Genomic DNA, 24,550 nt, shown 5'->3' with positions numbered 1-24,550 from the left:
CACACCCGCCTCCCGCGCCCCCGGGGTCCCTCCACCTGGCCCGCGCAGTGCCGGGGCTGTTCTCCGCCAAGGGTTCCTCGCGCAAGCTCGATGAGCCACACGCTTACCTTCGGGCACCCACCCCCGGCGCATGGCGAATGGGAAGCGCCGCCACTGCTGCGCCACACTCGGCCGGGACCTGCGCCGCGCCACCAGCTCCCAGCGGCGCCAGCTGCGCTCCCTGCGGGGGCCAAACCTGCAGGCCCCGCCCCCTGCGGCAGGCCCCGCCCTCACAAATCACCACCGGCCACGCCCGAATATGGCTCGGTCAGCCCCGCCCTCGGAGCTCTTCGGCCACGCCCCCGAAGGAGCTGCCGGTGGGGTGCAGCCCCAGGGCCTTAATTAAGTAAATAAGCGGGGGAGGAAAGGCGGGAAGCCAGCATTTGGGAGACAGAAAACGAGAGGACCCCCGCAGGGAAGGTGAAGAGAGCCTTGGGCGGGGGCAAGGAATGAGAAGGCACTCTCCCCAGGTTCCCGCTAAAGTGTAGATCTCAAAACACCCGCGCTCATTCAAGACATTGGCATAATCTCATTTTCCTCGGGCGGGGTAGGAGTCACACACGAATTCAGGGCTCCAGGCGTGAGACGTCATTAGGAATGGGATTCAGAGGAGCAAAGAAACGAAGCAATTCCTTTACTCGTCTCCACCACACATCCTTTACTTCAAAAATTGGGGAGTCGGCTCCCAGTAAGAATCCTCACCCCGAGCTTAAATTGTTAATCAATCTCGTTCCCTTCAAACAGCTCAGGCGCATCACGAGAGAGCAGACGCGGCCGGGTTTGGCATGAATGTCCGTAGTGTGCTACTCTAAAGTTTGCGTCTGCGTGTACAGATAAAGGAAAACCAGAATCCTCGAAACGACTTGTTTTAACTATTAATGCATCTGAGTCTGGACAGTGAAAAACGGCTTGAAGCATCAAGCCAATAACCGAGTAGGGCGCAGTTCCTACAGTCCCAGCTACTCCACGGGCTGAGTCAGGAAGATCACTTGAGCCCAGGAGTTCCAGGCCAGCCTCGACCTCATAGCAAGACCCTGTTTCTAAAATAAAAATAATGTAACTAATGAATATGGCAGGGAAACAAAGGGCTCACTTTGCCAGCAAGCAGGATTGACATACGGTAACCTTTATTACAAAAATTTCAGAAAATAATGCCAAGAGGCCAGCCTAGCTCTGTAGCCTTAAGGGAAGTCACAATATCTGAAGTCCTCAATTTGCTTATCAGTAAAACGAGGGGATTTAGCCTGGTGACCTCATGGGCTCTAAATGCCCTCTCATACTCTAAAGTTTGTCCTGCCAGGCCCAACTCATAGGAGAGGGGAAAGGATGCAGGGAAGTATTGTCTAGTCAGGAGCCACTCAGAGAAATTGGGAATTTTTAGAAAAAGCTTCAGGGATCTCCGGCATCACTCATTCAACCTCTCCCTTCCAACTTTCCTGTTTGTAATAATAATAGTACACCAGTCCCCGACACATACCCTTATCAACAGTTTCCCTTTTCTTTTTTTGACCAACAGTCTGAAAAAATTAAATGGAAAATTCTAGAAATAAACAAGTTTTAAATGGTGTGCTGTTCTGAGCAGTGTGATAAAATCTCACGCTATCCCACTCCATCTACCCTCAATGTGAAGCCTCCCTCTGTCCAGTTTGTCCATGCTGCAGATGCTACCCACCCGCTAGTCTCTTAGTAGGCATCTCCATCATCACGTCAGCTGTAGAGGTGTCACAGTGCTTGTGTTCAAGGAACCCTTATTTTACTTCATGATAGCCCCAAAGTGCAAGAGTCGTGATGCTGACATATTGTTATAATTGTTGTATTTTATTAATAGTTATGGTAGTTAATCTCTTACTGTGCCTAATTTAGAGAGTAAATGTTATTGTAGGCATGTATATATAGGAAAAAACATAGTTTAGATGGGGTTCAGTACTATCTGCAGTTTCAGGGAACCACTGGGAGTTTTAGAAGGTATCCCCTTGGATAAGGGGGTAATACTGTATCATTCTTGCCCTAACTCAAAACCTTTGACTCTTCCCTCTCAGTCCTCACGTTTGGTCACCAGGTCCTTGGCTTTCTCCTTTAGAGTCTCTTCAATGACTCTTCCATTTTCACTGCCATCTCTGTATAAAGAACAGATTCAAAGAACTCAGGGTGTTTGATCTGATCCTAACCTACATTTCCCACCTAATGTCCAACTCACTCTCTTGTGTACTCATCTGTTGGACAGACTGTCTCCTCAATGTACAGAATCCACAACTTACAACTAACATCCCTCCCACTGTACATGCAAACCCACTGCCTCCTAGCTGGAATACCCTCTTCTCAGTCCTAGCTACCGGTCTTGACTGCAGTAGCCCAGCTCAGGGATGTCTGTATGCAATAAAATGCTATAATACTTAGGATCTGCACCACTCACGTTAGCATGTAGCAGGGCTCCTTTGTTTTGTTTTCTGCTATTTAGAATCTTTATCTCAGGCCAGTTATGGTGGCTCATACCTGTAATCCCAGCACTTTGGGAGGCCGAGGCAGGCAGATCACTTGAGCTCAAGAGTGGAGTTTGAGACCAGCCTGGGCAATGTGGTGAAACCCCATCTCTACAAAAACATTAAAAAAATTAGCCAGGTGAACATGGTGGAACCCTGTCTCTACTAAAAATACAAAAGAATTAGCCAGGCGTCGTGGCAGGCACCTGTAGTCCCAGCTACTCAGGAGGCTGAGGCAGGAGAATGGCGTGAACCCGGGAGGCAGAGCTTGTAGTGAGCTGAGATTGCACCACTGCACTCCAGCCTGGGCGACAGAGCGAGACTGTCTCAAAAAAAAAAAAAAAAAAAAAATAGCCAGGTGTAGTGGTGCGCGCCTGTAGTCCCAGCTACTTGGGAGGCTGAGGTAGGAGGATCACTTGAGCCTGGAAGGTACAGGCTGCAATGAGCCAAGATTACGCCACTGCACTCCAGCCTGGGTGACAGAGCGAGACCCTGCCTCAAAAAAAAAAAAGAATATTTATCTTGCTGGGCACAGTGGCTCATGCCTGTAATCCCAGCACTTTGGGAGGCCAAGGCAGGAGGATTTCTTGAACCTTGGTGTTCGAGAGCAGCCGCAGCAATACAGAGAGACCCCGTCTCTATAAAAAAATTAACCAGACATGGTCCCTGGCTAATTAGTCCCAGCTACTTAGAAGGTTTAAGTGAGAGGATCACTTGAGCCCAGGTGGTCAAGGCTACAGTGAGTCATGATTGCACCACTGCACTCCAGCATGGGTGACAGAGGGAAAGCCTGTCTAAAAACAAACAAAAAAGAATATTTATCTCTAAAACTAAACTTTAAACTTTTTTTGTTTGTTTGTTTGTTTTTTGAGACAGTCTCGCTCTGTCACTCAGGCTGGAGTGCAGTGGTGCAATCTTGGCTCACTGCAACCTCCACCTCCCAGGCTCAACCGATTCTCCTGCCTCAGCCTCCCGAGTAGCTGGGATTACAGGAGTGCACTACCACGCCTGGCTAATTTTTGTATTTTTAGCAGAGGCGAGGTTTCACCATGTTGGCCAGGCTGATCTCAAACTCCTGACCTCAAGTGATTTGCTGGCCTCAGCCTCCCAAAGTGCTCGGATTACAGGCATGAGCCACCACACCCAGGCAACTTAAAACTATTTACTAGAGTTCCCAGGCCCCAACCAACCAGGAATAAAAATTTTCAATATCTTGAGGCCGGGCGCGGTGGCTCACGCCTGTAATCCCAGCACTTTGGGAGGCCGAGGCAGGCGGATCACGAGGTTAGGAGATTGAGACCATCCTGGCTAACACGGTGAAACCCCGTCTCTACTAAAAATACAAAAAATTAGCTGGACGTGGTGGCGGGCGCCTGTAATCCCAGCTACTCAGGAGGCTGAGGCAGGAGAATGGTGTGAACCTGGCAGGCGGAGCTTGCAGTGAGCTGAGATCGCGCCACTGCACTCCAGCCTGGGCGACAGAGCGAGACTCCCATCTCAAAAAAAAAAAAAAAAAAAAATTCAGTATCTTAAGAAGGCTAAAAGAAATTATAGATTCATCCATAATTAGGCTGTTCAGATTACCTATAACAGCAAGATTCTATTTTTATCTGAAATATTATGATACTGAAGTAACACCAGTTACTTCATGATAACCAAATGCTTTGACTGGCAGTTACATGTGACTGATTCATAAAAATGGAGAAGTAAATTATTATTAAGTAAGACTTTTTTGGAAGACTAAGTCTTTGAGATTCATGGAGGTAAATAAAAAGTAACCTACCTATTCTTCTTCACCTCATTGCCCAAACAAATGGTATACCCATAGTAAATGCTTAAAAATATATTAATCAGTCCATGATTATTTTCAACTTTCCTTAAGCCCTCTCTCTCCTTCGCTAAATATTAAAATACTGGTCTTTTCTTTTTCATGGAAATAAGATAGTGAGAGCTTCCTCTTTTAATTTCAAAGAAATCCTCAAGAATAAGTGAAAAAGAATCACACAGCATTTCTTGGAGTTGGACTAGAAAGGTTTTCAGTGTTCTAGAAATAAACCCTTGAATCACAGTAAATTCCCTATGTTAGCAAGCTCTATGTACTATTAAGGTCTTTAGAGAGTAAATTTTCCTTAACTGCAACCTTAACCAGATGGCACAATAGAAACAGAACCAAGTTTGCAAAATGACTACCAAGTAAGAGTGAAAACTGATTTGCAATCTATCAATGGCCCCTTGTGTTTTGAAAATGTCAATAGTACATTTCAGGGAGGCCCCAGAGTTCTGAAGTCTGTCCCAAACAATCTATAAATCACTAGTCACGGCAAACCTTTATAATGTTCTAGAGATTTAAGAAGCATTAAATAGACTAAATAACAATCACACTTCATTTATAGAGTGGGTTGTACCAGAGGCTATTGGTAATAGACTCTTGAAACTTTTCTCTACCTCTCCTCAAAATGTGAAGTGACTATTAAGAGTGGGGCCTTAGGGGACTTCTGAATCCAGCCAACATGGAGTAACAAGGACCAAATTGACCCTCCCACCTGAACCAACCAAAAGGAAAAACGAAAAAGAGACAGAAAAAATATATAAAACATCTGTTTTCAAGATACTGGGTATCAGGCTGTGAAAGAAAATGATTCCTAAACACACAAAATTTACCCGCAGCTTACTACTTTCAGATACCTTACACACCATGATACAGGGAGTGGAATGAAGGAGAGCCCAGCAGACTACCTGAGTTGAGAGGATGGGGCTATGAATCCAGGGAGAACAAGATGGTTAGAGTTCACAAGACAGTATACAAGAGGAAGTTAAGTGCACAGGGAACCCTAGAGACCTGCAGAAGGTTCTCCCTGAGAATTTGACAACGCAGATCAGTGCATGCATGTGAAGAAACTATAAAAAGTACAGCAAAGAAAAAAACATATGAAAGCATTAGACAGAATAGCACTGGCAACTCACAGAGGGCCAGGAATAGTGGCTGTTCCATCAGGTAGACTACAAACGTTCCCAACTCAATGCAGGTAGAATACTAAGAAGAGTCTTACCTTACTTAGACTGGGGAGGAATTAGCCCTAGAACAAATACTGCTTGGGTCCTGCCAAACAAACAAACAAAAAACAGAAAAAAACACATGGAAGTAAAATCTGAAAGGATTGAACTATTTCCAAGTAATTTAACTCTATCTCAAATCAAAATCCAGGCATAATTGTAAGAATAGAAAAATATCCAGCATTCAGCAAGGAAAAAAATCACAATGTCTGACATTCAATATTGAATATGTGGCATTCAGTATTACAAGGCACACAAAGAAACAGAAAAACATGACCAATAATGAGATAAAAAGAAATCACTAGGGGCCGGGCGTGGTGGCTCACGCCTGTAATCCCAGCACTTTGGGAGGCCGAGGCAGGTGGATCACGAGGTCACGAGATCAAGACCATCCTGGCAAACACGGGGAAACTCCGTCTCTACTAAAAATACAAAAAAATTAGCCGGGTGTGGTGGCGCACGCCTGTAGTCCCAGCTACTCGGGAGGCTGAGGCAGGAGAATGGCATGAACCCGGGAGGTGGAGCTTGCAGTGAGCGGAGATTGCGCCACTGCACTCCAGCCTGGGCAACAGAGCGAGGCTCTGTCTCAAAAACAAACAAAAAAAGTAATCACTAAAACTGACCTGCAACTGACATAGATGTTAGAATTAGCTGACTAGGACATTAAAACAGTTATTATAATGGTAATGTAGGCAGGTCTTGGTGGCTCACGCCTGTAATCCCACTTTGAGAGGCCAAGGTAAGAGGATTCCTTCATTTCAGGAGTTCAAGACCAGCTTGGGCAACATAGGGAGACCCCATCTCTACAAAATAATAATAATAATAATAACAATAGTAATATACTCAAAAAGTTAAGTAGAGACAAAGAAAGCATAAAATTTCTAAATCCAACTTTTAGAGATGAAAACAATAATCTCTAAAGTGGAAAATACACCAGATAGGATTAACAGAAGATTAGACATTACAGAAGAAAAGATTAGTAAACTTGAAGACTGCAGTAGAAACTTTCTAAAATGTAGACAGAAAAAAGAATTAAGGTCAGGTGCGGTGACCCACACCTATAATCCCAGCATTTTGAGAGGCTGAGGCGGGTGGATCATTTGAGGTCTGGAGTTCAAGACCAGCCTGGCCAACATGGCAAAATCCCGTCTCTACCAAAAATACAAAAATTAGCTGGGCATGGTGGCGCACATCTGTAGTCCCAGCTACTTGGGAGTCTGAGGCATGAGAATCACTTGAACCCAGGAGGTAGAGGTTTCAGTGAGCTGAGATTGTGCCACTGCACTCTAGCTTGGGCAACAGAGTGAGACTCTGTTTCAAAAAAAAAGAGAAAGGTAAAGAGAATTGATGAGCTGTGGACAACTTTAAGCAGCCTAATATACTTGCAATTAGATTCCCTGAAGGAGAAGATAAAGATGGTGTTGGAGGATGGGATAGGAAAATACATTTGTAGAAATCATGGCTGACATATTCCCAAATTAGATGAAAACTATAAACTCACAGATCTGACAAGTGCAATGAATTGAAACACTAGAAACATGAAGAAAATTACACCAAGGCACATCATAATAAAAGTACTAAAAACCATTGATAAAGTCTTAATAGCAGCCAGAAGAAAAGACATGTTATATATGGAGGAACAAAGGTAAAAATGTCAGTATATTTCTCATCAGAAATAGTACAAGTGGCTGGGCACAGTGGCTCATGTCTGTAATCTCAACACTTGTAGGAGGCTGAGGAGGGCAACGGGCAGATCACTTGAGGTCAGGAGTTCGAGACGAGCCTGGCAAATATGGTGAAACCCTGACTCTACTAAAAATACAAAAATTAGCCGGGTGTGGTGGCACACGCCAGTAATTCCAGCTACTCAGGAGGCTGAGGCAGGAGAATCACTTGAACCTGGAGGGCAGAGGTTGCAGTGAGCTGAGATGGCACCACTGCACTCCAGACTGGGTGACAGAGCAAGATTCCATCTCAAAATAAATAAATAAATAAATAGTACAAGAAGTGGAGCAACATCTATAACGTACTGAATAAAAAAATCTGTCAACCTAAAATTATTTACCTACCAAAAATATCCTTCAAAATCAAAGATATGTAAAGCTATATAAAGATTTTTTCAGATTGAAAAAAAAAAGCTGAAAAATTCATAACCAGTAGACTCATACAACAAGAAACATTCAAGGAAGCCCTTCAGACATAGAAAAGTTATTCCAGATTTCTGGAAATAAAGATCTACTAAGAAATGAAGAGCACTTGAAATAGTAACAACAGAACTAAACATATTTTGATTTTTTAATAATTTAAATCTCTAAAAGTTAACAAACTTAAACAAGAATAGTAATAACTTATGGTGGGTTTATATCTAATGTATCAGTAAAATATATGACAACAGTATTATAAAAGCTAGCATTAGAGACATGGAAGTATACCATTGTAAGATATATCCTATAAGTGTAAGTATTCTATAAGTGATGTGGTATAATTCAAATGAAGATAGACTGTAATAAATTAAAGATATATACTTAAATCTGGTTGAGAGCGGCAATAATCCAGAATGGCTACTCTGATCTATGTTGATAAGGAAAATGAAGAACCAGGCACCCTTGTGGCTACAACGGATGGGCTGAAGCTGGGGTCTGGACCTTCAATCAAAGCCTTAGATGGGAGATCTCAAGTTTCAATATCATGTTTTGGCAAAACATTCGATGCTCCCACATCCTTACCTAAAGCTACCAGAAAGGCTTTGGGAACTGTCAACAGAGCTACAGAAAAGTCAGTAAAGACCAATGGACCCCTCAAACAAAAACAGCCAAGCTTTTCTGCCAAAAAGATGACTGAGAAGACTGTTAAAGCAAAAAACTCTGTTCCTGCCTCAGATGATGCCTATCCAGAAATAGAAAAATTATTTCCCTTCAATCCTCTAGGCTTCGAGAGTTTTGACCTGCCTGAAGAGCACCAGATTGCACATCTCCCCTTGAGTGGAGTGCCTCTCATGATCCTTGACGAGGAGAGAGAGCTTGAAAAGCTGTTTCAGCTGGGCCCCCCTTCACCTTTGAAGATGCCCTCTCCACCATGGAAATCCAATCTGTTGCAGTCTCCTTTAAGCATTCTGTTGACCCTGGATGTTGAATTGCCACCTGTTTGCTCTGACATAGATATTTAAATTTCTTAGTGCTTTAGAGTTTGTGTATATTTCTATTAATAAAGCATTATTTGTTTAACAGAAAAAAAGATATATACTTAAATCCTAAAATAAAATAACCATTAAAAGGAAAAACAGAAGTTATAACTAATAAGGGAACAAAGGACATAAAATGGGATAATAATGCTTAATCCAAAATAAAGCAGAAAATGAAGAAAAATGAAATGAAGAACAGATAAATAGAAAACAAATAGCAATATGAAAGACAAACTTGACCGGGTGTGGTGGCTCATGCCTGTAATCCCAGCACTGTGGGAGGCTGAGGCAGGCGGATCACCTGAGGTCGGGAGTTTGAGACCAGCCTGACCAACATGGAGAAATCCTGTCTCTACTAAAAATACAATAGCCAGGTGTGGTGGTGCATGCTTGTAATCCCAGCAGCTCAGGAGGGTGAGGCAGAATTGCTTGAACCCGGGAAGCAGAGATTGCGGTGGGCAGAGATCGCGCCACTGCACTCCAGCCTGGGCAACAAGAGCAAAACTCCGTCTCAAAAAAAAGAAAGCTAGAGCAGCTATATTAATATATCAAGAACGTTTCAAAGCAAATAATATTACCGTGGAAAGAGAAGGTCATTTAATAATGGTAAAGGGGCCAATTTATCAAAAGGACACAACAATTCTAAATGTTTATGTACCTAATAACAGAGCTTCAAAATATATGAACAAAAACTGAAAATATTTCAAGAAGAAATAGACACACCCACAATTATAGTTAGAAGTTTCAAAACCCCTTTCATAATAACACAAGTAGAGAGAAAATCAGCAAGTATATAGAAGACCGAAACAACACTATTAACCATCTTGAGATTTTATTTATTTATTTATTTATTTATATTTTGAGACAGTCTTGCTCTGTCGCCCAGGCTGAAATGCAGTTGCAATCTCGGCTCACTGCAACCTCTCTGCCTCCTAGGTTCAAGCAATTCTCCAGCTTCAGCCTCTCGAGTAGCTGAGACTACAGGCACACGCCACCAGACCCAGCTAATTTTTGTATCTTTAGTAGAGACAGGGTTTTGCCATGTTAGCCAGGCTGGTCTCAAACTCCTGGCCTCAAGTGATCCACCCACATCAGCCTTCCAAAGTGCTGGGATTACAGGTGTGAGCCACCACACCTGGCCAACTTAATTGATATTTGTAGAACACCCCAAAATAGAATATATATACTTTTCATGTGTACACAAGATATTCACCAAGGCAGACCATATTCTGAGCCATAAAATCAATAAATTTAAAACAATTCAAATCACATAAAGTATGTTCTCTAACTATAATAAAATTAAATTAGGAATCAATAACAGCAAGACATTTGGAAAAATCCAATTTTTTTTTTTTTTTTTTGGACGGAGTATCGCTGTGTCACCCAGGATGGAGTGCAGTGACACCATCTCAGCTCACTGAAAGCTCTGCCTCCCAGGTTCATGCCATTCTCCTGCCTCAGCCTCCTGAGTAGCTGGGATTACAGGTGCCCGCCATGGCGCCCGGCTAATTTTTTGTATTTTTAGTAGAGACAGAGTTTCACCGTGTTAGTCAGGCTGGTCTCAAACTCCTGACCTCAGGTGATCCACCCACCTCGGCCTCCCAAAGTGCTGGGATTACAGGCGTGAGCCACCATGCCTGGCCAAAATCCAAATATTTTGAATCCAAATATACAGCCCTAATAACCCATGGGTCAAAGAAGAAATTGAAAGGAAAATTAGAACATATTTTGCACTGAATGAAAATGAAAATAACATATTGAACGTTGTGGAGTGCACTAAACTAGTACTTAGAAGGTATTGCCCATATTGGAAAAGAAAAAAAATCTCAAATCAATGACCTCAACTTTCAACTCACCAACAACAAAAATAAGAGCAAATTGAACAATAGTGAGAGAAAATATTTGCAAATCACATTATCTCATAAGAGTCTAGTATCCAGAATACATAAAAAACTTGTTTGACTCAACAGAAAAGACAAAGAATCCAATTTAAAGTAGTCAAAAGACTTAAGTAGACATTTCTGCAAAGAAGATATACAAATGGCCACAGGCACATGAAGAGTTGCTCAACAACATTAGTCATTAGGGAAACGCAAATCAAAATCACAATGAGATACCAATTCACACTCACTAGGATGGCAATAATCAAAAAAGTGAAAACTAAGTGCTGGTGAGGATGTGGAGAAGTTGAAGCCTTGTACATTGGTGGTGAAAATGTAAAATGGTGTGGCTGCTGTGGAAAACAATTTTGAGGTTTCTCAAAAAGTTTAACACAGTATTTCTGTATGACCCAGCAATTCTACTTCTAGATATATACCCCCAAAAAACTGAAAATAGGTATTCAAACAAATACTTGCACATGTTTGTTCACAGCAGCACTGTTCACAATACTCAAGAGGTGAAAATAACCCATGTGTCCATCAGCCAATGAATGGATAAACTGTGGTATATACATTCAATGGAATATTACCTGGCCATAAAAAGGAATGAAGTACTGATACATGCTACAAAATGAATGAACCTTGAAAACATTATGCTATATTTATATTTATATTCCACATAAATGGAATCATACAGTTCTTACCTCTGGTGTCTGGTTTATTTCATTTAGCATAATGTTACAGACACTTAGCTCCATAGAAACGGAAAACAGATTGGTAGTTGCCAAGGGCTGTGGATTGCCTGAGACCAGCCTGGACAACATGGTGAAACCCCATCTCTACTGACAAAATTAAAAAAAAAAATTAGCCAGGCGTAGTGGAGCATGCCTGTAGTCCCAGCTACAGGAGGCTGAGGTAGGAGGATCACCTGAACCCAGGAGGTTGAGGCTGTAGTGAGTCAAGAGCAGACCAATACACTCCAGCCTGGGCAACTGGAGTGAGGCCCTTTCTCAAAAAACAAAACAAAAACAAAAGATAATGTACAAATTAAATTCAGAAAAGGTACAATATAATTTTATTATTTAGAGATGTGAAGGGAAATATAATAAGGACTAAAAGCAGAAACATTTAACATGGTTCCTTCCCAAAATTAAATAAATTGACCTAACTGATAAGGGGAATTCCTTCAAATAACTTCAAAATAAAGGATATCTTTCCCTAGTGGAATAAACTCAAAGGACAAAAGAACTGTAAAAAAAATTATAAAAAAAATCTTAAACTCTATTCAGGTAATCATTATATGAGATCATGTTCGTGTTGTAGAATAAAGAAAATGGGTCAGGTGTGGTGGTGCATGCCTGTAATCCCAGCACTCTGGGGGGCCAAGGTGGGCAGATCGCTTGAGCCCAGGAGTTCCAGATCAGCCTAGTCAACACAGTAAAATCCTGTCTCTATAAAAATTAGCCGGGTGTGGTGGCACATGCCTATAGTTCCAGCTACTCGGGAGGCTGAGAGATAGGAGGATCACTTGAGCCCTGATGGTTGAGGCCGCAGTGAGCTAAGATCGTGCCACTTCACTCCAGTCTGCGCAACAGAGCAAGACCCTGCCTCAAATAATAATAACAGTAATAATAACTTTTTAAAAAGGAAGAAAATTAGTAATTATGTTCCTATCCTTAAGAACCAGGAATTCTGATGTAGGAGAAAGGAGATACAGATGAACTTGGGTTTAAAAAAACCAAAAAAACCTGTAGTACTGAATTTCAATTGGAAGTATCAGTATGAATATATGTTGTATTTTATCTTTAAAATATACATATGTATATTTTATGTGTACATAAATATATGTATATTCATATAAATACACATATATATTTATATGTATGTATTTCCTAGCTCTAGCATGGAAAAAGCTAAAATCAGTGACCAATCTAGGGAAATGAACACCCCTAGTACCAAGATTATGGTCCCTAAATATTTCCCACTAATATGAACTAGGGCTCATTGGAGAACTGGCTGATTGCAGACCTGCAGCAGAAAATGTACAAGATGAGCCTGGAATGTCCTAACTTCCTTACTTTCCAGTATGATATCAATGACTACCAGAGTCATGTGAAAAACCTCAGAAACTAATTCAAAGATGGCAAAATCGATCATAAAAAAGAATCACCATTATGAATTGAAATATATCGAACATGTAAATCCAGGAATTTACAAAGATACTAAAAAACAGAAAACAAACCTCATGGTTTACCTTTCGATAACCATAAGGAACTAACTCATTATTTTGAAAACTGGTAAATAAAAGGTAAGAATCAAGCCTATATCCTGCCTTCCAATATAAACTGCACTCCAGGTAACCAAATAGTCAATGAGGAGAAGTTTCTTGTTACAGAAGAATTCCAGGTAATGCATAAAGGCAGAATACTGCCATTTTGCAATGAATTAATTAATGAATTAATGCACGTAGGCAATGATGATCAATGGCTGCTTATCTCATAAAAAGAGCGCTAACCAAACATTTTATGCCTCCTGATGGAAAAACACATCACTATGCAGTATTCTTGCCAAAATACTTGAACTAAATCTCATTAAGTTTCTAGCTCTAACTTCCAATTTATAGGGACTGCAGGGGTCAGAAGTACATGTCAAATGACATCATAGGGATGCAATCAGTAAACTTTAGTGGGAGATCCTACAGGCTAAATGACCTGGTTTCTTTATTACATAAATTATAAGGGAAAAAAGAAAGGCAGCAGATATACAGAATAAAAGACTTAAAATGAGGTATCAATTACCAATTGTATGGATCTTATTTAGATCTTGATTAGACTAAACAACTAAAAAAATTATGAGGCAATTTGAGAATTCAAACATGACTAGATATCCAATAATAAGAAATCATAAAAATAAAAAGAAAAAAATCAGTGGGTTTTTTTTAAGTGTGATGATGTTATATTTTTGTTTTTGGTTTTGTTTTTTGAGACGCGGTCTCACTCCATCGCCAGGCTGGAGTGCAGTGGCGCGATCTTGGCTCACTGTAACCTCCAACTCCCTGGTTCAAGCAATTCTCCTGCCTCAGCCTCCCGACTACCTGGGATTAAAGGCACATGCCACCACGCCCAGCTAATTTGTATTTTTAGTAGAGATGGGATTTCACCATGTTGGTTTGTATGGTCTCGATCTCCTGACGTCCAGCTGATGTTATGTTTTTTAAAAGTCTATGTTATAGGCCGGGCGCGGTGGCTCACGTCTGTAATCTCAACACTTGGGGAGGCCGAGGTGGGTGGATCACGTGAGGTCAGGAGTTCACAACCAGCCTGGCCAACATGGTGAAACCCTGTCTTTATTAAAAATACAAAAGTTAGCCGGGCATGGTAGCAGGCGCCTGTGGCGGAGGTTGCAGTGAGCTGAGATTGCACCACTGCACTGGGGGACAAGAGCAAGACTTCGTCTCAAAAAAAAAGAGTCTAAAAAGTCTATGTTATAGAGCTAATACTTAAATATTTACAGATGAAACAATCTGATGTTTGGGATTTGGTTCAAAATTATATGTGTGTAGGGGCAGGGGAGTGCAATAAGATTTAGCCATAATTAGCTAACTGTTGAAATGGGGCAGTAGGCTTATGAAGGCTAATTATACTATTCAGATGACTTTTTTATGTTTGAAATTTTATATAATAAAAAGGTGGGTTTTTTCTTTTAAAACATTTATTATTTATTTTTTTTTTAGAGAGAGTCTCACTCTGTTACCCAGGCTGAAGTGCAGAGATGCAATCTCAGCTCACTGTTACCTCCGCCAACTGGGTTCAAGTGATTCTCCTGCCTCAGCCTCCCAAATAGCTGGGATTACAAGTATGCACCACCACACTCAGCTAACTTGTGTATTTTTAGTAGAGACGGGGTTTTGCCATTTTGGCTAGGGTGGTCTCAAACACCTAGCCTCTTGTGATCCGCCCGCCTCAGCCTCTCAAAGTGCTGGGGCGTGAGCCACCATGCCCAGCCCAAACTATTTTTATAATAACACAAAGATGTTATTTGCCTTTTTCTCTGTGTTGACATTTGCACTGATGGTACAAAAACAATAGTGACTAGAACTACTGGTGACTTGGCAGGAATCCAGGCAGTGAAACCACATTTCTTGTAGTCATTGTATTCTTCACCATCACTTGTAGTTAAAAAACAAAAAACCCAAAAATCAGATTCACTTAAGAATGTCTAGCTGGGCATGGTGGCATGCACCTGTAGTCCCAGCTGTTCAGGAGGCTGAAACCTGAAGCAGGAGGATTGCTTGAGGCCAGGAGTTTGAAGTTATAGTGAGCTATGATGGTACTACTATACTCCAGCCTGGGCAACAGAGTAAGACCCTGTCTCTAAAAATTAAATAAAAATTTAAAAGGAATGTCCTTGATAAAGCAGTAAAGATTACTAATTTTATTCAATCTTGACCTTTGAGTACATTTCCTTTTTTTTTTTTTTTTTTTTTTTTCTGAGACAAGAGTTTCACTGTTGTTGCCCAGGATGGAGTGCAATGGTGAGATCTTGGCTCACTGCAACCTCTGCCTCCCTGGTTCAAGCGATTCTCCTGCCTCAGCCTCCCAAGTAGCTGGGATTACAGGCATGCACCACTACGCCCGGCTTAGTACATTTCTTTATAATGTCCTGTGTGACAAAATAGAAAATATACATAAAGCACTTCTGCTATATATCAAAATCTTATGATTAGAAGAAAAGCCCTTGTGTGATTGTTTGAGATGCAATCTAAACTAGCTGCTTTTTCATAGAATCTCATTTTTACTTGAAATGATGACAGACAAATGATGGTATTTGCCAAACTTAAGTATTTGGCAGACACTTTCTTGAAAATGAACAAAGTGGCCGGGCACAGTGACTCACGCCTGTAATCCCAGCACTTTGGGAGGCCGAGGCGGGCGGATCATGAGGTCAGAAGATCAAGACCATCTTGGCTAACATAGTGAAACCCTGTCTCTACTAAAAATACAAAAAGTTAGCCGGGTGTGGTGGTGGGCACCTGTAGTCCCAGCTACTCAGGAGGCTGAGGTAGGAGAATGGCGTGAACCCGGGAGGCGGAGCTTGCAGTGAGCCGAGATAGCGCCACTGTATTCCAGCCTGGGTGACAGGGCAAGACTCCGTCTCAAAAAAAAAAAAAAGAAAAAAGAAAAAAGAAAATGAACAAAGTAAGCCTGTCACATCAAGGAAAACAACTCAATGTATTTGTTGGCAGTGATAAAATTCAAGCTTTCAAGCCAAATGTAGAGCTTTGGAAAATTAGTTTCTGCCACCATGACCTCGTCTGCTCTCCTCCACTGAGAAATTTTTCTGAGGCACTCACTTAGTGATACTAACAAATGTGATTTTTGTAATATTGTTACATGAAATGTGTCAATATTTGGAAGGTCTGCATAAATCAGTGAACCAATATTTTCCAAATGACTAATTAAAGAAATTACAAAGCCTTGCATGCATCAAAAATCCACTCAAAATGTAAGCGGCTGTAGTAGATTGAATGGTGGCCACCAAAAAGGATCTTGAGAGGAGATCTTCCCAGATTATCCAGGTAAACCCTAAACCCAATGACAAGGGTCCTTTTAAGAGACAGAAGAGGGGCTGGGCGTGGTGGCTCATGCCTGTAATCTCAGCACTTTGGGAGGCCGAGGCGAGTGGATCACGAGGTCAAGAAATTAAAACCATCCTGGCTACTCGGGAGGCTGAGACAGGAGAATGGCGGGAACCCGGGAGGCGGAGCTTGCAGTGAGCCGAGATCACACCACTGCACTCCAGCCTGGGCAACACAGCGAGACTCCGTCTCAAACAAACAAACAAACAAACAAACAAACAAACAAACAAACAAAAACCATCCTGGCCAAAATGGTGAAACAACGTCTCTACTAAAAATACGAAAATTAGCTAGGTGTGGTGGTGCACGCCTGTAGTCCCAGCTACTTGGGAGGCTGAGGCAGGAGAATTGCTTGAACCCGGGAGGTAGAGGTTGCAGTGAGCCAAGATCATGCCAGTGCACTCCAGGCTGGGTGACACAGCCAGACTCTGTCTCAAAAAAAAAAAAAAGAGAGACAGAAGAGAAGACACAGAGACACGTGGAAGAGAATGCCTTATTGGCCCAGCACAGTGGCTCACGCCTGGCCTGTAATCCCAGCACTTTGGGAGGGCGAGGTGGGCGGATCGCGTGAGGTCAGGAGTTCGAGACCAGCCTGGCCAACATAGTGAAACCCCATCTCTACTAAAAATAAAAAATTAGCTGGGTATGGTGGCACACACCTGTAGTCCCAGCCACTTGGGAGGCTGAGGCAGGAGAATCACTTGAACCCAGGAGGCGGAGGTTGCAGTGAGCTGAGATCGTGCTACTGCACTCCAGCCTGGGAGACAGGGAGACAGAGTGAGACTCTGTCTCAAAAAAAAAAAAAAGAAAGAAAAGAAAAAAGAAAAAAGAAGGCCTTATTAAGACAGAGGCAGAGGGCCACCTGATGCTAGGAAAACGTAAGGAACCCATTTTTTCCTAGAGTCTTTGGAGGGAGTTCAGCCTTTGATTTCCAGCCTCCAGAACTGTAACAGAATAAATTTTTGTTGCTTTAAGCTGGTGTAAATCTGTTATGTCTGTACAGTAGTCCTAGGAAACTAATACAATGACAAATGCATGTTAATGTAATTGAGCATAAAAATGTATTGATATGGAGCCCTTAGTGGTGGTGCATGCTGGTAGTTCCAGCTACTTGGGAGGCTGAGGCAGGAGGACTGCTTGAGCCCAGGAGTTTGAGACCAGCCTGGACAATATAGCAAGACTCCATCTCAAAAAAAGTACATTAATATGGATTCAGGATCCACATTGTATCTAATATCTAAGAAGCTACTACTTAGCCAAGATTTTTGAAAAGGCTTTAAAAATACCCAGCTTTTTCCAACTACATATCTCTGTAAGACCTGATTTATATATCTATATATAGATATAGAGAGATATTTCACTTAAAACAACATATTGTAACAGTTTGAATGCAGAAACAGGTTTAAAGATTCAGTGGTCACTTACTAAGCCAGATATTAAAGAGACTTGCAAACAAATAATATAATGCTAATTACTAATTTTTTCAGCTTTGGAAAAGGTTATTTTTTATAAAAATACTTTTTTGTTTGTTTTTGAGACGGAGTCTCACTCAGTTGCCCAGGCTGCAGTACAATGGCGCGACCTCAGCTCACTGCAACCTCCGCCTCCCAGGTTCAAGCTATTCTCATGTCTCAGCCTCCCAAGTAGCTGAGATCACAGGCACCCACCACCACACCTGGCTAATTTTTGTATTTTTAGTAGAGACAGGGTTTCGCCATGTTGGTCAGGTTGGTCTCGAACTCCTGACCTCAGGTGATCCACCCGCCTTGGCCTCCCAAAGTGCTGGGATTACAGGTGTGAGCCACCTTGCCCGGCCTTAAAAATATGTTTTTAATGTTAACATGTAAAGGGTATGTATGTGTGTGTGTGTGTGTGTGTGTGTGTGTGTATAGTGTGTGTGTGTATATATATACATATAGTGTGTGTGTATATATAGTGTGTGTGTATATATATGTGTATATATATACACTTTTTTTTTTAAGCTAGAGTCTTACTCTGTTTCCCAGGCTGGAGTGCAGTGGCATGATCTCAGCTCACTACAACCTCCGCGTTCTGGGCTCAAGTGATTCTCCTGCCTCAACCTCCCAAATAGCTGGGATTACAGGTGCCCGCCACCACACCCAGCTAATTTTTGTAGTTTTAGTAGAGACGAGGTTTCACCATGTTGGCCAGGCTGGTCTCAAACTCCTGACCTCAAGTGATCTCTCCACCTCAGCCCCCCAAAGTGCTGGGATTACAGGTGTGAGCCACCGCACCTGGCCATATTTTTTTATTTAATTTTTTTTAAATTTATCAGTTTTAACTTCTAGTATAAATAGATAGCCCATATAAATACAAACTCCTTGGGGTACTCAGTAATTTTTAAGAGTGTAAGGAGTTCTGTGAGACCAAAATGTTTGAGAAACACTGGCCCATACAACCATTGAAAGAGGAAAGACAAATGGGGACTGGGGGCCAGGCACAGTGGCTCACACCTGTAATCCCAGCCCTTTGAGAGGCCTAGGCAGGAGAATCACTTGACCCCAGGAGTTCGAGACCAGCTTGGGTAACATGGTGAGAACTTTTTGAGTCTCTACAAAAAAATACAAAAATTATCTAGGTGTGGTGGTACATGCCTGTAGTCCCAGCTACTCAGGAGGCTAAGGGAGGAGGATCACTTGAGCCAAGGAGGTTGAAGCTGCAGTGAGCCATGATCATGCCACTGCATTCCAGCCTGGGCAACAGAGCGAGACCCTGTCTCAAAAAAAAAAAAAAAAAAATAGGGCCTGAGTAGTTAGGAAAGGGATCACGTAGGTAGGATTCCTGCCCTTTTGCACTACGCATTGAATCTTCAGGGGCAGAAAGGTAGAAAAACATCCTTCTAGGCAAAGAACCTCAGAAGTATATAATAAACTTAGAAGCAGATCTATACGTGATAAGGTTAAGGGAGACTGGGTCATCAATAAATACATAAATCTTACATGTCCAGATTATTATCTTTTTAAAAATAGTTGATGCTGGCCTGGCACAGTGGCTCACGCCTGTAATCCCAGCACTTTGGGAGGCCGAGGCAGGCAGACTGCTTGAGCTTAGGAGTTCAAGACCAGCCTGGGCAACAGGGAGACCCTGCCAAACCCCGTCTCTACTAAAACATACAAAAATTGGCCAGGTATGGTGGCATGTGCCTATAGTCCCAGCTACTTGGGGGGCTGAGACAGGAGAATCACTTGAGCCCAGGAGATTGAGGCTGCAGTGAGCTATATTCGCACCACTGCACTCCAGCATGAGTGACAATGTGAGACCCTGTCTCAAAAAAAAAAAAAAAAAAAAAAAGTAGATGCATGCCTCAATTTCAAGATTCTTGGTTTGTCTTTTGTAAGCCCATAACTTAAAAGGATTTGGGGTTTTGTAAATGTGGATACCATGCTTTTCCTCCCCTTATTCCTGTGCTCCTCATAGATGGAGTGAGTCCTTGTAAGTACTAAACCAGCCCACATAACCCTCCTCTGAGTCTTCATACATTTTTTTTTACTCCATCTGGAACACACATCTCTATTTTTTGTTTGGTATATAGTTTGCTTGGACTGTCATAAACAAGTACCTCAGACTGGGTGGTTTAAACAGCAGAAATGTATTGTCTCACAATTCTGGAGGCACAAGTTGAGATCAATGTGCCACCAGAGCTGGTCTCTCCTGAGCCTACTCTCCTTGGCTTGTAGACGGTTGCCTTCTCCCTGTGTCCTCACAGCATCTTCCTTGTGTACGGAGCTAAGTCCAAATTTCCTCTTCTTATAAGAACAATGGTCATACTGAATTAGGGCCCACCCATAGGACCTCATGTTAACTTTATTACCTCTTTAAAGATCCTGTCTCCAAATACAGTCACAGTCTGAGATACTGGGGGCTAGAACATCAACATATGAATTTGAGGGGACACAATTCAGGCTATGACACTTTGGCTAACTCCTTCTCGCTCTCTGTGAATCAGCCTAAATTGGACTTTCTCAGGGAAGCTTTCCTTGACCCCTGACTTAAGTGAAGGTCCCTGTTATACTCACATAGGAGCCTACACTTACCCTGTTAATACATATCATTTAGCATACAAATGAAAGTAAATAGTCATTTAACTGTTTTATAACTGTTTCACCTACCAAACCCTAAGAGCCATGAGGGCAGGGACTGCGTCTGTCATGTTCACCACTGGGCCTACAGGGTTTAGAATAGTGCCTGACATACTGGGGTCACTCAATGAGTACGGGAGTGCTGTATGGTGTTACAAAATGGGGGAGTTTCAGAGATGAAAACAAGATCTGCAAGCCCACCAGGAAGGATTCTGAGACCAGCAGCAACCATCTGGAAGAGGTGTACAGGCTAAGCATCCCTAACTCAAAAAATCTAAAATGTTTCAAAATCCAAAACTTTCTGAGTGTCTACATGATGCCACAAGTGGAATATCCCACACCTGACATCATGCGACAGGTTGCAGTTAAAACGCAGGTGCACAACACAGTTTTATCAGTTTTACTTAACATCCCCAAGGGGGTTATTGTACAACAATCTTTTAATCAAAACACAGCATCACAGGCAGAGACTGAGAGCCTGTTGTTATTTGTTGTTGCTGTTTTTCTTTTTTTTTTTTTTTTTTTGAGATGGAGTCTCACTCTGTCCCCCAGACTGGAGTGCAGTGGTATGATCTCGGCTCACTGCAACCTCCGCCTCCTGGGTTCAGATGATTCTCCTGCCTCAGCCTGCCAAGCAGCTGGGATTACAGGAGTGCTCCACCATGCCCGGCTAATTTTTGTATTTTTAGTAGAGACGAGGTTTCACCATGTTGGTCAGGCTGGTCTTGAACTCCTTACCTCAGGTGATCCACCCGCTTCCGCCTCCCAAAGTGCTGGGATTACAGGCATGAGCCACCACGCCTGGCCTTGTTGCTGTTGTTAAACAGCTGATGCAGGTATTCTGGGGATGTTACTGTGCTGCCTAGTTACCCTAAACACATTATTTTCTCACTGTATTAATGGTGTGTCATATTGGTTACTGTTAAGTGTTAATGTGTGTATAAGTGGGAGAAAATGATTGCTTATCACTAGCATATAAATTCAGAGTCAGAAATGATGGTGATGCCAAACAAGTACAGATCGACCACATAGGTGATGAGATTGTCCACGTGGGCAATGAGATAGTGACACCTTTGCTTTCTGATAGTTCAATGTATACAAATTTTGTTCCATGTACAGAATTACTTAAAATATTGTATAAAATGACCTTCAGACTGTGTGCATAAGGTGTATATGAAACATAAATGGGAATTTCATCTTTAGACTTTATTCGTATCCCCAAGAGATCTCATCATGTATATGCAGATATTCCAAAATCTGTAAATACCCGAAATCCAAAACACTTCCTGTTCCAAGCATTTTGGATAAAAGATACTCAACCTGTCCCAGCAAATCAGTAATCTTGGTGGTCAAGCCTCACTGACTTTTAATCCCACTACAGTACTGAATTAAGCGGGTAGAGCCTTAAGTCCAGTCCTGTCTCAATCATTAATTAGCAACGTAAAAATGGTGCAATGTTCCTTAGTTTTTGCATTATCTCTCATTCCTCATTTGCAAATGCAGGAAATTATCTAAAGCCAACACTGGTCACAATTTAAACAGAAAAGCCCTGATCTGTGAATATCCCAAACCAACTCTACCCCATGCTGCCAAGACCCTTGTGTGCCTTTGATGGGAGTGTTAATCCCAACCTTTCCTTTAACAACCAATTCTGCTGAAGCTTATGTGAGTCCTACCTCCAGGCCTCTAAAGTTTTCTCCCATGCTGCAAAAGGGGGTTACAAATCACACAAAGCTCCAAAGAGCCTCCAGCACTGCCAAAAGATTCAGGGGCCTAGAGGGCAATTGGAGTTCAGAGGTCATAAGGGCATTTAAAGTCTATCAACAATCTTGTGATTTGGTTAGGAGTTAAGAAGTGATATCCATGACTTCTAGGAGAACGTGGATTGGAATTCAAATGAGTGGCTAGAATATTTTGGAGGTATGGAGAGGGGGAGATCATATTCTTTTCTTTTCTTTCTTTTTTTTTTTTTTTTTTTGAGATGGAGTTTCGCTCTTGTTGCCCAAGCTGGAGTGCAATGGCACGATCTCAGCTCACTGCAACCTCCGCTCCCAGGTTCGAGTGATTCTCCTGCCTCAGCCTCCTGAGTAGCTGGGATTACAGGCACCACCACGCCCAGCTAATTTTGTATTTTTAGTAGAGACGGGGTTTCTCCATGTTGGTCAAGCTGGTCTCAAACTCCTGACCTCAGGTGATCAACCCTCCTGGGCCTCCCAAAGTGCTGGGATTACAGGTGTGAGCCACTGTGCCCGGCCTATATTCTTTTTTAAAATAGTTTTTGCAAGCTGGGAAAGTATATAATATGGAGAAAAGCAAAGTCTCAGCAATTTACGAGTATCTTCCCCTAGTCCTCTCCTATGCATTTGCCTAACTGTATATCTTGACTACCCATGTGATTTGGGACAAGCTTCTACCTTGGTTCATCTAGGAATAATACTAGCACAAGAGGTGGTTGTGAGTATCACATAAGGTCACATATGGAAATGCATTAAATGCAGAGGTTGTAGGCTTTATGGAAGCTACAGAATTCTGGCTGCCACCTCTTAGGAACTGTGTAACCTTGGGCATGTTTTAACTTTTTTTGCCTAGTTTTTCTCATCTGCAAAATGGAAATAATAATGATACCTATCTCTTGTGATTGTTGTGATAATTAAATATAATAATGTTGTTGTACCTGAAACAAGCATCCAATAAGTGTTAGCTATTTATTTTAATGTTTGTAATATTCAGAGCTTTTTCACCTAATATGCTCTCATTTGATTACCTCAGAAATCTGCAACTTCTGGCCAGGCGTGGTGGCTCACACCTATAATCCCAACACTCTGGGAGGCTGAGGTGGGAGGCTGAGGCTTGAGCCCAGGAGTTTGAGGTTATAGTGAGCCATGACCATGCCACTGTACTCCAGTATGGACAACAGAGTGAGACCCTGTCTCTAAAAAAATAAAGAAACCTGTGACTTCCCACTCCCTTCAAACTCCCCACTTCCCTTAACTCTCCCCTCTCCCCAAGCAATGTCCTTGTCTCGCCGAAAACATCAGGCTTAATCTCCCTCAGCATCCCCTACATCCTCAAACCACTGTGGATAAGCACCTGGCCCCCTTTAGCTACTTCCTCTTCTCTTTCTGGAAAAAAAACAGCTTGCATTTCTCTAAAAACCACATGCAGCACACTTTTCTGCCTGAAATGCTCTGTCTCCCCTACCCCCCCCCCCCCCCCAGTTTTTCACAGGGTAACTCCTACTCCTTTCTCTGGATTCATTTCAACTATATCACCTTCTCCCTGAAGCCTTCTCTGACCATCTTCTGCGACATGGGGGTATTCCCATAGCCCCCTAAGTTTAATGCTATCTTAAATTATCATCCTACATAATAATTCTCTTTTTGCATGTTTATTTCCTTTACATCCTTAGAACCTAGCACAATATCTGCCCTGTAGGTGACCAATTGCCCCAGATTACCCCAGACTTTTGGTTTTAACATTGCCAAGTCATGCATTCCAGGAAACTACCACAGTCAAGGGTGGTTGGTCACCATACTACACATACAGTAAGTTTTACTGAATGAACAGAGTCCGCACCTGCTGTCTTGTCTTCCCCCTCTACTACGCACTCTTCAACGAAACGTCATCAGCTTCCACCCTGACATCCCATTTTGTTGGCACATGGCACGCTCTCCTTGTGGCCAAAATCTATTGGTCACATTATAGTCCTTCAAAGATTGACCTTTCAATAAATGATTTTTAGGCCGGGCTTGGGGGCTCATGCCTGTAATCCCAGCACTTTGGGAGGCCGAGGTGGGCGAATCACCTGAGATCGAGAGTTCGAGACCAGCCTGACCAACATGGAGAAACCCCATCTCTACTAAAAATACAAAATTAGCCGGGTGTGGTGGCTCATGCCTCTAATCCCAGTTACTTGGGAGGCTGAGGCAGGAGAACTGCTTGAACCCGGGAGTCGGAGGTTGCGGTGAGCCGAGATTGCACCACTGCACTCCAGCCTGGGCAACAAGAGTGAAGCTCTGTCTCAAAATAAATAAATAAATAAATAAATAAATAAATAAAATGAATGATTTTTAATAATCAGAGATTATTCCTATTGTGTACCTATTCTTTCTTATAGTGAAGCAAGATAGTATTACAATATCCACATTTATTAAGTGTAGATAGATTCAAGGAATCCA

General features: G+C 42.2%; 2 protein-coding genes across 4 annotated transcripts in view; one reads left to right on the top strand and one right to left on the bottom strand.

Annotated features, from left to right (window-relative positions):
• The window catches only part of SGK3 (serum/glucocorticoid regulated kinase family member 3), a 147,931-nt gene that overhangs the window by 84,217 nt on the left and 39,164 nt on the right, over positions 1 to 24,550 (bottom strand). Inside the window, exon 1 of one of the 3 annotated variants that reach the window (XM_003831357.5) lies at positions 108 to 253. The exons of the other annotated variants lie outside the window; for them this stretch is intronic. The gene's annotated coding sequence lies outside the window, so the exon portion shown is untranslated. Of the gene's footprint in view, positions 1 to 107; positions 254 to 24,550 lie in introns of those variants that run through there. 3 annotated transcript variants of the gene reach the window in all.
• Positions 8,118 to 8,720, top strand: LOC100987887 (putative pituitary tumor-transforming gene 3 protein). Its single transcript, XM_003831360.8, is given in 2 exon segments — positions 8,118 to 8,662; positions 8,665 to 8,720. Coding segments are annotated over 2 exon segments (573 nt in total). The 5' UTR covers positions 8,118 to 8,130; the 3' UTR covers positions 8,706 to 8,720.

Source organism: Pan paniscus, chromosome 7, assembly GCF_029289425.2.
Source record: "Pan paniscus chromosome 7, NHGRI_mPanPan1-v2.0_pri, whole genome shotgun sequence".
Lineage (NCBI taxonomy): Eukaryota > Metazoa > Chordata > Mammalia > Primates > Hominidae > Pan > Pan paniscus.
This window is presented reverse-complemented; position numbering and strand designations above follow the sequence as displayed.